The sequence below is a fragment of the Pan paniscus genome, chromosome 3 (assembly GCF_029289425.2).
Source record: "Pan paniscus chromosome 3, NHGRI_mPanPan1-v2.0_pri, whole genome shotgun sequence".
NCBI lineage: Eukaryota > Metazoa > Chordata > Mammalia > Primates > Hominidae > Pan > Pan paniscus.
The window spans coordinates 2,286,100-2,298,224 of NC_073252.2; the positions used below are offsets into that span (position 1 = coordinate 2,286,100).

General features: G+C 46.2%; 1 protein-coding gene across 7 annotated transcripts in view; it reads left to right on the forward strand.

The window, feature by feature from the left end:
- NSD2 (nuclear receptor binding SET domain protein 2) overlaps positions 1-12,125 on the forward strand; it is a 109,963-nt gene that overhangs the window by 86,566 nt on the left and 11,272 nt on the right. For all 7 annotated transcript variants that reach the window (XM_055111130.2, XM_034958191.4, XM_034958194.3 and 4 more), the window contains 2 exons: positions 927-1,196; positions 2,471-2,587. In XM_055111130.2, the coding sequence (XP_054967105.1) occupies positions 927-1,196; positions 2,471-2,587 (387 nt within the window). The remainder of the gene's footprint in view (positions 1-926; positions 1,197-2,470; positions 2,588-12,125) is intronic.

Below are 12,125 nucleotides of genomic sequence, written 5' to 3' on the forward strand. Positions count from 1 at the left end.
AGGGCCGCGTGCGCTCAGAGCTGGTGCGGCTTGGGTCCCATCCCCAGGAGCCTCGTGGCCGTTCCTGAGGAGTGTTTGTGATAAGTGTGTGCCGGAGGTCAGGTGCTCTGCCTTTGCTTGTAAAATGTGGGCTGCAGTCAATATCTTTGTATGTAAAGAAAGTGCTCTGTATTCATCTTTATATAATATTTTCTTTGGGATGGATTCCCAGAAACAGAATCACAGGGTCAGAGAGCATGAAATGTTTAGATTCTTGGGGAGTATTCCCAGATTGTTCTCCAAAGTGTACAGTTTGTCATACCACAGCAGTGAAAAGAGGGTCTTTCGCCACCTCTTCCCTAAGATTATGCATTTCTACCCCAGCTGATTTTCAGCTGTCTCTACTGCTTTGTTATTTGGTTGCTTGTCTTTCACTAATAGTAAACCACAAGGTCATGAGAGCAGAGGCTATGCCCTCCTGCCCAGCACTGCTCCTCCTGGGGTGGACTCCCATGTGGCTTGCTGCTGGTGCTTGGTAAAGGAAGAGTCAGAGAGATGGGTCGGGAAGCTGCTCGGAAGAGCTCTTACCAGCGTTTGCTGGACACCCTGCAGTGTACTAAGCAGTCAACACGCGTTTTCTCTCTTCATCTTACAATGGCCTGGCTGGATACGTGTCAGCTCTTGTTCATCAACGAGGTGCACAGACACTAAGATAAAATCATGTGAGAGGGCGTCGTGTTGCCCTGCCTGCCTCTTGTGCTAAGAAGGCAGAGGAGAGCTCCTCTGGGATCTGGGGAGGGCTGTTCTGAGGAGTGTGTCCTAGCCGGGACTCTGAAGCTTTCTAAAAGGCCACCTGGAGGCTGGGTAAGGAGAGGCAGTGGTGGGTGTGCCAGGGTATTCGGAAGGCTCTCATGGGTGGACCAAGACAGCTTACTCCTTCCCTGCAGGTGAATAAGCCTTACGGGAAAGTCCAGATCTACACAGCGGATATTTCAGAAATCCCTAAGTGCAACTGCAAGCCCACAGATGAGAATCCTTGTGGCTTTGATTCGGAGTGTCTGAACAGGATGCTGATGTTTGAGTGCCACCCGCAGGTGTGTCCCGCGGGCGAGTTCTGCCAGAACCAGTGCTTCACCAAGCGCCAGTACCCAGAGACCAAGATCATCAAGACAGATGGCAAAGGGTGGGGCCTGGTCGCCAAGAGGGACATCAGAAAGGTATGTGTCGTTATCCCCTCCCCTGCTTTTGAGAAATTACGGTTCACTGGGTAATTAGGCCTAGGTTTGCTTGTGGTGGTTTTGTAGTCATGTGAGAATGGTATTTTTTGGAAAAAAATGGTTTTTTTGTTTTTGTTTTGAGACAGGGTCTCACTCTATCATCTAGGCTGGAGGGCAGTGGCATGACTGTAGTTCACTGCAGCCTCAGAATCCTGGGCTCAAGCCATCCTCCCACCTCAGCTTCTCAAGCAGATGGGACTACAGGCGTGTTTGACCATGCCCTAATAATTTTATTTTTTTTGGAGATGGGGTCTTGCTGTGTTGCCCAGGCTCATTTCGAACTCCTGGCCCCAAACCATCCTCCTGCCTAGGCCTCCCAAAGCACTGGGATTTTAGGCAAGAGCCTCTGTGCCTGACCTGAAATATTTTTTTGAATTGAATTATTACAATTGAATATTTTAAAACGTTACATGAAAGGTATCTGCTATAACTCACACATTCCCTTAAAGCATGCCTTATTTTTATGAAATGGAAGCTCTGTGAAGTGACCCACTTTCCTCTGGGCTAGCAGCCAGGTGCTTGGGAGCACTCACCAGCAGGCGTAAGGAGATTGCTCTTGTGAGGGGTGGTCCTGGCACAGTCTAGGACCAAGTCGTTGGTAGACACCAGGACGGTCGACCTCCTGCCTCTGCTCCCAGACTGTGTCTCAAGGACATCCAGGGACTGAGAGACATGTAGAACTGCTGACCCTGATGTATTTTGGCATGACCCAGGTCCATACCAGGGCTGACCCAGCACAGAGAGTTCATAAGCCTGGTGCCAGTTCCAGCAACAGCACAAAAGGTTGCTTAGAAACACCTCCCCAGCGCCCTTGTTCCTCGCCTGCCTGACTGCTGATTCACCCAGACTCTTGCTTTATATCCTGTCAGATACTTTGTAGCCATTTTCTCTGTTGTGGGGATCACCGTGTAAAGTGGGTTATGTAGAAGCTTGGTTATCAGACAGCGCTCCTGAGACAAGGTCGTGTAGGAAGCAAGGGTTGGCATGTTGCCACTTCGTGAATACTTAATACATTTTTCATTGGCAACCTTTACATACAGATAGGTCTGAGATCCTTTGAATTTAATTTATGGAGACTTTGTACACGCCCTCCACGGAGGTATGCTGATGTGTGTGGTGCCCGTTCTAAGTGATCATGATGGGGAGTCTTGAGCCCCGACACTGAGGATTGGTCAGCACACTTTTTGTCATGGCCACATGCTTGTGATTTCCAGGGAGAATTTGTTAACGAGTACGTTGGGGAGCTGATCGACGAGGAGGAGTGCATGGCGAGAATCAAGCACGCACACGAGAACGACATCACCCACTTCTACATGCTCACTATAGACAAGGTAATGCGGAAGGTTACTCCACTGTGAGCTGCTGCAGTGTGCTAGACCTGGAGCCCTGATGGTTACCTGTAGAACTGGACTTTGCCCTGTGGCAGCGCCAGCATTTGTCTCCTTAGCTGCTTATTTTCAAACATCTGCACATTTTCTTCTGAGGTGCAGTGTGTCTTTCAGCTGCGCCAGAGGGCTAGAGCTAACCACCTCTCAGCACCCAGGCACCCTGAGGCTCTGCTTGTCCGGGTGTGCATGCAGAGCGTTCCCAGCAGCCTTAGTACAGGGCAGGGAAGTAGAGAGGACACAGATGAGGAAGTCTCAGCATCTTCTTTTGTTTTTAAAAAGTGATTGTATTTTATTTTTTAATTTTCAGTGCTCTTTGGGTAAGGTCTCAGCATCTTCTCTGTTGTGTAGCAGAATCGTTTTTGGTTGGTTGTTGCTTGTATGCAACCCATATCTCTAAGCATTTTGGAACCTAGGTGCTAGAGGGATCAATGTTCTCAGGAAAAGGAGGATAGGAAGATTTGTGTAAAAGTGGGCATGGATAAAAGACAGTGCATCTGGAGTGCTCAGCTCTGGGCCTGATGCCCAACCCTGACAGGTGTTGCCGGGCCCTTCCAGGGCGGCTTCTTCAATGGCCACAGCCCCGTGGGGGTGCATGTCATCCCTTCCCTCACACGGCAGGCTTTTGGCTTCTGGATGACTTCAGCTGAGGAAGTGTGGCCTCCTTAGTGCCTGAGTGGTCTTTGAAAGGAAGGGAGATAGAATACATGTTTCTGCCTTTTGTTGCCCTTAAGCTCGTCATCTAGCAGGAAAGTCTGGCTATTTTTAAAAGAGTAGATTAATAGTAGTGCTTGAAAACCAGATAGAAAATGATCACAGATAAAAAATGTTGAACAATTCATGGAAGACAGATGTGATGAGACCTAGAGAGAAAGGGCTGCTATGGAAATAAGAATGGTTCCAGGAACCTTGTCAGGTGGTCCCTGGGGAAGCCATATCCCCTACCCCTGCAGTAGTGGGGCAGCAGTGGCCAGTGGAGCCTGCTCTGGGGGAGCACTGGGCTCTGTGTCAATCACAGGTCATGGGGCTTACACCTTTCAAGGAAGTCAGTGTCATGAAGGACAAAAGAATCCTGGGTTAAAAGAGACTAAAGAAGTACCCAGAGGAGGTGTGTGCTTCTTGATCAGAGCCTGAATCTGGGATGAGGAGCTATAAAGTATGCTTTTGGGGGCAGTGGGAAAAATTTTAATTTGGACAGGAGGCTGTTCTTCATGCTAAATTTCATAGGTATGGAAAGTGTTGTGGCTGCGCAAGAGAATGACTTGTGATGTGTTTAGGGTCAGATGTCAGATATTCGTAACTTACTTTCAAAGGATCGGGAAAAAATTTGTGTGTGTATACATATATCCATAAATAGAAAAAGCAAATGTGGTAAAACGTTAATACTGAATGAGTGAAGGGTATACTGATCTTCGTTACAGTATTCTTCCATTTTTTTCTTAGGTTTGAAATTTTTTTACTCCTAGGTTTTGTTATTGTTTTTCTTTTTTGAGACAGGGTCTCTATCACCCAGGCTGGAGTGCAGTAGCACAGTCATAGTTCACTGCAGCCTCGATCTCCCGGGCCTAAGCAATCCTCTCACCTTAGCCTCCTGAGTATCTGGGACTACAGGAACATGCCACCACACCTGGCTGATGAAATTTTTTTAAATAAAAGAATTGTCTTGAAATAGCCCTAGAGCTAGAGAAGTGGGTAGCGCTTCCTCCCACATGCTCTGTCAGGGCGCACCACCCAGGGGATAAGCTAGCAGCACATTCCTCTCAGGGCCCTGTCAACACAGGTCTTCTCTAGGAGGTGGGCTCTGGCATACCCTATGACATTGGAACAGGGATTCTGAAGTGCAAAATGAACAGAAAATCAAGAATAAACAACTAGAGAGAAAGAACAAGCCCCAGTGACTCTTCAGCAACACCCACACAGGATGACAGATAAGGGGTCTGAGCTTGCTAAGTAAATAGGAAAGCTTTGCAGTGCTGGAGCAAAAAGGCAAGATGGGAAGCAGGTCCATAAGGGCAAGAGTGGGTTTGTACACAGCGCCTCTAGGACCATGGCGTGTAGAGCAGGCAGGAGCTTGTGTTTTAACCCTCATGTGGGGACCAGTGATAAGTCTTGCTCAAAGGCTTGGTGGCCAACTGGAGTTGAGTACCCTGTGTAGACCCCTGGGAGGGTTTTAGCCCTAGGGAAGGGACTAATAAACTTGCCCCAAGAGGCAGCAAATATGCTTCTCTGTTGTATCTGGGGAGGAGGGCAGGGAGGTTATTTGTTAGACATCGAAGCCCTAGGCCTGTGCCTTATGTTTTGGAGTCTAAATGTAAACTACTTATGTGCTGTAAGAAATTCCAAGTGGATACTGCAGTTTGCTTTTGATTAGTAAAAAAGAAATGCCAGGTTGAGCATTTAATCCACAAGTTGGTTCCTGACATGGTAATCCACCTGAGGTACCTGATTGAGGCAAAGATAAAGCCTGTGACACATGAGAGACATTTAAGCAATTCATACCTCATATATTTCCTATGAAAACAAAAAACAAGCTGGGCACAGTGGCCCACGCCTGTAATCCCAGCACTTTGGAAGGCCGAGTTGGGAGGGTCACTTGAAGCCAGGAGTTTGAGACCAGCCTGGGTAACACAGACCCTCATCTCTACAAAAAAGAAAAAAAATTAGCCGCGCCTGTGATTCCAGCTACTCAGGAGGCTGAGGCAGGAGGACTGCTTGAGCCCAGGAGTTTAAGACTGCTGTGAACTATGATCATGTCACTATACTCCAGCCTGGGGGACAGAATGGGAACCCGGTCTCTAAACAAAACAAAAATTTGAAAAGGAGCCCTACTTAAACGTTTACAAAGCGCAATAGAAGGTGACCCTCGTGAGCAGACCTTTCTAATGGAAGGCTTTACTTTTAGTGAGAACCTGAGGTAACAAGACTACATTTAAAGGAGAATGTGAACTAAGTGTATTAGAAACGGTTAAAGCCATGAATAGAGCTTTAGACGCCACAAGAAAAGAATGAGATATGGAGGGTAAATCAGACAAATACGAACAAACAACAGCGGAGGTTAAAATAGAGTCATTGAGAGGATCCTGGGATAATGGCAGAGCAGGAAGCTGTGTCCCCACCTAGACCACAGTTGCACCAGAAGGACCTGTCTGATGTAACCATTTTGGAACTCTGGAAGCTACTGAAGGCTTGCAACTTCCAGGGGAGGCTTGGATGGCAAATTGGGGTTAATTTTGGTTTCAGCTCTTGGCACAGCAGCGGCTACCCATGCCCCACAGACAGCCATGCACGTGTTCTTGGAGCACCTTGCACACAGCTTGAGGGGTTCAGGGTGAGCAAGAAGGATCCTTTTCTCCAAATAGTGGGTATCTGTGCTCAGGATCCCTGATTGCTGCTTCTGATCACAGAGGTGCAGACAAAGAGGTGGGCTGCTGTTGTTATCACACCTCCCTCAGTCGTTACAAGCCCCTCCCCCTCCAGCTGAAGTATCTTCGAGTATTTAAAGGGCCAGCACCAATTGCCCCCCTCTTTCATTTTTCTCTTTTTCCCCTTTTGGGAGCCAGACATTAAAAGACTAGGAAATTCAAAAACAACTATGGGGAAAATAAGAAAATTTAGAAAATTAGAAAGTGACTGTGCATGCTCAGGGAAAGGTACAGCTCAAAAAAGATGTGGAAAGACCTTAAATTTCCATCTTGGGTTGATCCTCTGCACAGAAACAGCCTGCAACAATCAAAACAAGAACAATAAATAAAAATAACAAAAACAGCAAACCTAGGGCAAGGGGAGGAAGAATCTAATTTCTAGAGTTACCACATTATTAGACTTAACATGTCCAGTGTTCAGCAAAAAAAAAAAAAAAAAAAAAAGCCTACAGAGACAGGAAAATATGGCCATTTAAAGGGAAAACAAAATCAGCAGAAACTATCCCTGAAAGAAAGGCCAGATGACAGATCTACTAGACAGAGACTCTAAAACATCTGCCTTAAAGATGCTGAGAAAACTAAAGGAAAACCTGCAGAAAGTCAAGAAAATCATGTATGAACAAAATGGCAGTATCAATGAAGAGATAGAAAACCTATAAAGAGAAACAAACAAAAAAAGGAATTGTTGAGCCTGAGAAACAGAAAAGAAGATTGAAGAAAAGTGAACGGAGCGTAAGGGGCATGTGGGCTACCACCAAGCAGACCAATGTATCTATTGTGGGAGTCCCAGATGGTGAAGAGAGGAAGAAGCAGAGACAACTTTGAAAAAATAATGGCTGAAAAATTCCCAGGTTTGATGAAACAGACAAATATAAACATCTAAAGAAGCTCAATAAACTCCAGATGATCAAACTTTCGAAAACCAGAAAAAGAATCTTGAAAACAGCAAGAGGAAAGCTACTCATTACATGCAAGGTGTATTAGTCTATTTTTACACTGCTCTAGAGATACTACCCAAGACTGGGTAATTTATAAAGGAAAGAGGTTTAATTGATGACTCACAGTTCCACATAACAGGGGAGGCCTCAAGAAACTTACCATCACGGTAAAGGTGAAGGGTACCTTTGCACATGGCAGGAGAGAGAAGTGTGTGAGAGCCCAGGAAAAACTACCATTTATAAAACCATCAGATCTTGAGAGAACTCACTCACTGTCATGAGATGGCATGGAGGAAACCCTCCCATAATCCAGTCACTTCCCACCAGGTTCCTCCCTTAACACCTGAGGATTACAATTCAAGATGCGATTTGGGTGGGGACACAAAGCTAAATCATATCACAAGGGATTCTCAATGAGTATCAGCAATCTCATCAGGAATTTTGAAGGCCTACAGGCAGTGGGCCAATGTATTCAAAGTGCTAAAAGAAGAAGAAAAAAATGTTAACCAAGACTTGTATGCAGTAAAACTGTCTTTCAAAGATAAGGGTGAAATTAAGACATTCCCAGACAAACACAAGCTGAAGAAGTTTGTTAGCACTAGACCTGCTGGGCTGGGCGTGATGGCTCACGCCTGTAATCCCAGCGCTTTGGGAGGCTGAGATGGGTGGATCATGAGGTCAGGAGATCGAGATCATCCTGGTTAACACGGTGAAACCCCAACTCTACTAAAAATACAAAAAAATCAGCCGGGCGTGGTGGCAGGCGCCTGTAATCCCAGCTACTCGGGAGGCTGAGGCAGGAGAATGGCGTGAACCCAGGAGGCGGAACTTGCAGTGAGCCAAGATCGTGCCAGTGCACTCCAGCCTGGGCGACAGAGCAAGACTCTGTCTCAAAAAAAAAAAAAAAAAAAAAAAGAGAGAGACATACATTTAAAAAACAATTACTAGTTTAAAAGCTGGTATTGTAATTTAGTTTGTAAATTCTAACATTTTGTTTTCTATATAATTTAAGCTACTCATGTATTACTAGTTTTACTCATGAATTACTAGCTTGTGTTTTAGGGCACTCAATACATAAAGATGTGATTTTGTGATATGAGCGACTGAAAAGGATGGGGACAGCTGTAAAGGGGCAGGGTTTTTATGTTATTGAAGTTAAACTTAATATAATCAAGTTATAACATTATATAGAGAATTGGAAAACTGGAGAAAATCAATGAAACCAAAAGTTGGTTCTTTAAAAAGATCAATAAAATTGACAAACCTTTAACTAGATGGACTAGGAAAAAAAGAGAAAAGACTCACATAACTAAAATCAGAACTGGTTGTGTGAAGACATTATTACTGCTTCTACAGAAATAAAAAAGGATTATAAGACAGTACTGTGAACAACTGTACTCCAGTAAATTGGATAACTGAGATGAAATAGACAAATTCCTAGAAACACAAACTACCAAGACTAAATCATGAAAAAAATGGAAAATCTGAATAGACTTATAACTAGTAGAGAGATTGACTCAGTAATTAAAAATCTCCTGAGAGGCCGGGCACGGTGGCTCACGCCTGTAATCCCAGCACTTTGGGAGGCCGAGGCCAGCAGATCACAAGGTCAGGAGTTCGAGACCAGCCTGGCCAATGTGGTGAAACCCTGTCTCTACTAAAAATACAAAAATTAGCTGGGCGTGGTGGCGGGCACCCATAATCCCAGCTACTCAGTAGGCTGAGGCAGGAGAATCACTTGAACCTGGGAGGCAGAGGTTGCAGTGAGCCGAGATCATGCTGTTGCACTCCAGCCCAGGCAACAAAGCGAGACTTTGTCTCAAAAAAAAAAAAAAAAGATATTTCCAACTTAACAGTGGGTTTATTGGGACATAGCCCCATTGTAAGAGTGTTGCCAGACACTGAGGTTTCAGCCTAGGTCTGCTTTCTCGCTGCAGGGAAAGCCCATCTCTGACACAGTCAGTGTTGCCAGAGAAGAAGGGCTTTCATGTGGGTGACATCAGACGAGACCAGCCTCAAATCCATCTTCCCAGCCAACTCAAGTGGTTATACAGGAGTTGGTCAACAGGCTGCAGGTGGTTGGATGAGGGGTGTGGCATCTCATTGTAACCATGTGTGGGAAAACAGGAATTAGGGAGGGATAAGGAAAGGGAGTTGGTCAACAGGCAGCAGGTGGTCAGTCTGGTGTCTTATTGTCAAGATGGGTGATCTGGGAAATTTCAGTTCTTTGATACTATCTGGGAGAGAAATTGGGCCAGGTTCAAGTGGAGCATCTGTACTTGCAAACCAAATTGGCAGCATATTAAAAGAATTACACACCAGGGAAAATAACCCTAGACCTTGCATTCTAGTGCTCTGCTTATCTGTGACTTCAAAGATGGAGAGAGCTGACCATCAGTATAATTTAGCTGAATGAAATAATGAGATATTTTAGGAAGAAGAACATTGAATGTCAGAAGTTAAATGTGAGATCCAAGAAGTAACAGTGAACAGACAAGTTTGTGGGTATGTGGATATGTCTTAAATAAGTCAGGTTGTGTCAAATTATGATGATGATGACTGCGAGGCAGGAAGGAAGATGAAAAGGAGGAGGCATTGAACACTAATGGTCACAGGGAGCACCGGGAGCGTGGTGACGCCAGGGTGAGCTGCTTGTTCTGTGAGGGTGGAGGGAAGAGATTTGTTAACCTTAGACTTTGTTAAAGTATACATGTGACGTCTACATGGGAAACTGCTAAATGAGTAGAAGTGGAAGGTGTAACTTCCACACCATTCAAGGGTAAGAAGGAGAATGAAGAAAAGTCAATTTAGTAGAACCTGCGGGAGGAAGATGGGGGAAGGAGAAATAATAGTAAATAGAAAGCACAGATTTAAAAAAATCAAAATGTCAATAATCACAATATATGTAAGTGGTTTAAATGTATAAGTTAAGACTAAGATTCACATTAGGGTCAGTACATAGTAACAACAAGGAAAGGCTCCCACAGGCCTTAATGTTTGTAGTTATTGGGGTGGAGGAGACACAGGAGACAGCATGGAGAGGAAGAACTAGATTAGATGCACGTCCGACAGTTGGAAAGATCCTAAAGGTAGTGTTCAAAGAAAAAACTAAGAGAATGTGATTCACAGCCAAACAAATCTATACATAGGATTCTGGTAGCAGATGGCAGCTGCTCACTTCCAGAACAAAAAATGTGCACAAAGTACATCTTCACTGAAACTGTGGGACAAACAGACCCATCCACCAAAAGTCCAACAGGCAGAGGAAAGTACTGGAGACCTGCAGTGTCACCCGGACACGGAGTGCAGAGACGCGGGAGTGCGGCCTGGCAGGCAGAGCCAGCACCTGGGGCCTGCCCCCAGCGGCGCTGAGAGTTGAAAGGGAGCAGTGGGAAAAGAAGGCATGGGGAGCTTCTGGGAAGAAGAGATGACACATCTTTGAAAGGATCACCTTCCAAAAGGAAGGCAACATGCTGGAAGGCAGAGAGAAAGGGACCTGAGGCTCTGAGGGCCCACAGAGACTTGGGTTCTGTGGTGAGGAGACCTCCATCAAGCCGACAGCAGTGAGACAAACCTGGGACCCAGCCAGTACCCGCTCCAAGAAATCCGACTTCTTCAGAAAACGATGAAAAGGTTATGTAAGAAAACCCCAGCCAGGTGCAATGGTGTGTGCCTATAATCCCAGCACTTTGGGAGGCCGAGGCAGGAGAACCGCTTGAGCCCAGCCTGGAGTTTGAGACCAGCCTGGGCAACACAGCAAGACCTTGTCTCTACTAAAAAAAAAAAAAATAGCTGGGCACAGTGGCATGTGCCTGTTGTCCCAGCTGCTCAGGAGGCTGAGGTGGGAGTATTGCTTGAGCCCAGGAGGCCGAGGCTGCAGTAAGCCAAGGTCCTGTACAATTGTGCTCCAGCCTGGGCAACAGATTCTGTCTCTAAAACAAACAAAAACAAAATCCTGACCCAAAACAGCAGAACTTCCTTACAGATGGAGAAAAGCCACTTAGAAAAATTTTTATCACAAAGTAGATAAAAGTTATACTCTAATATTCACAGATTTTTTGAATATGAGGATTCAGAGATAGCCAGGCAGAAAGGAGAGCTAGATTGGGAACTTGTAGAACTCAGGAGTGAAACAAGGAAAAGAAAATTATTTTCTAAGCAAAGCCTAAACCTCAAGGAACACACTAGAGAGTAGGAACCACAAGAACGGCACGAGGGTGGATGTGGGGAGTGAGCAGAGTGCAGCTGAAAGAACCTGGGAAAGAGAGAAGGAAGGTAGGAAAGAAAGAGAAGGATGCGAGTGACGCCTTGAGCAGGGGCTGCTGAGGAGAGGCACTGTGCATTCAAGCAGGCCAGAGGATGGTTCAGCGGGGCTGAGTCAGATTGGGCGACGTCGTAAGTAGGACTACTGGACGCAAGCAAGAATCTTGTAGATAGCCAGGCAAAAAAACAAAACAAAAAGCCGAAATTGCTTCTAAGGGGAGAAATAGGGCCAAGTGGAGGCTGTTCACAGCAGGACCCAGTGCTCGGGACAGGGTGGGCTCCACAGAACGAGCCAGGGGTGTCTATCCAGGCATGTGGCTCTCTGGGTGTAACAGCTACAGAGACGCAGAGAATTAAAGGAACACATCTTCCTGAGTCAGCTGCTAAGAGATGAGCTCCAGGCCTCCAGCAGAATCAGGTGAAGCTCCAGCAACAAGTTGGACAGTGGCAGCTGCCGGGGGTGAGCGTGCCAGAAGGAGTGATGCGTACTCAGAATGTTGCCCCCACCAGAAGGGGCAGTGGGAGGGGCAGGGAGAAAGGAGGGTAAGTTCATCCCCAACACCGGCGAGCCAGAGCCGCTGAGTCAGGTGGGAGCAGAAGCTGAGGTGTGTTCAGGAGCAAAGGAGAGCGTGAAGATAATGCTGCTGATGAGAGCTGGGCTCTAGGGGCGGTTGAGGGAGGGGGTCCAGGCTGATTTCGGTGTGCACAAGCAGGGACATGTAATGTCCGGGACATTACATGTGGGCATGCAGGCTGACGGGTCACATAAAGGGCCGCCAACAGGACAGGACGGAGTCCCCAACAGCAGGAAATCAAGCAGCTCCTCTGCCTCACAGTGAAAGGCTGAAAGCCCATAGAAAC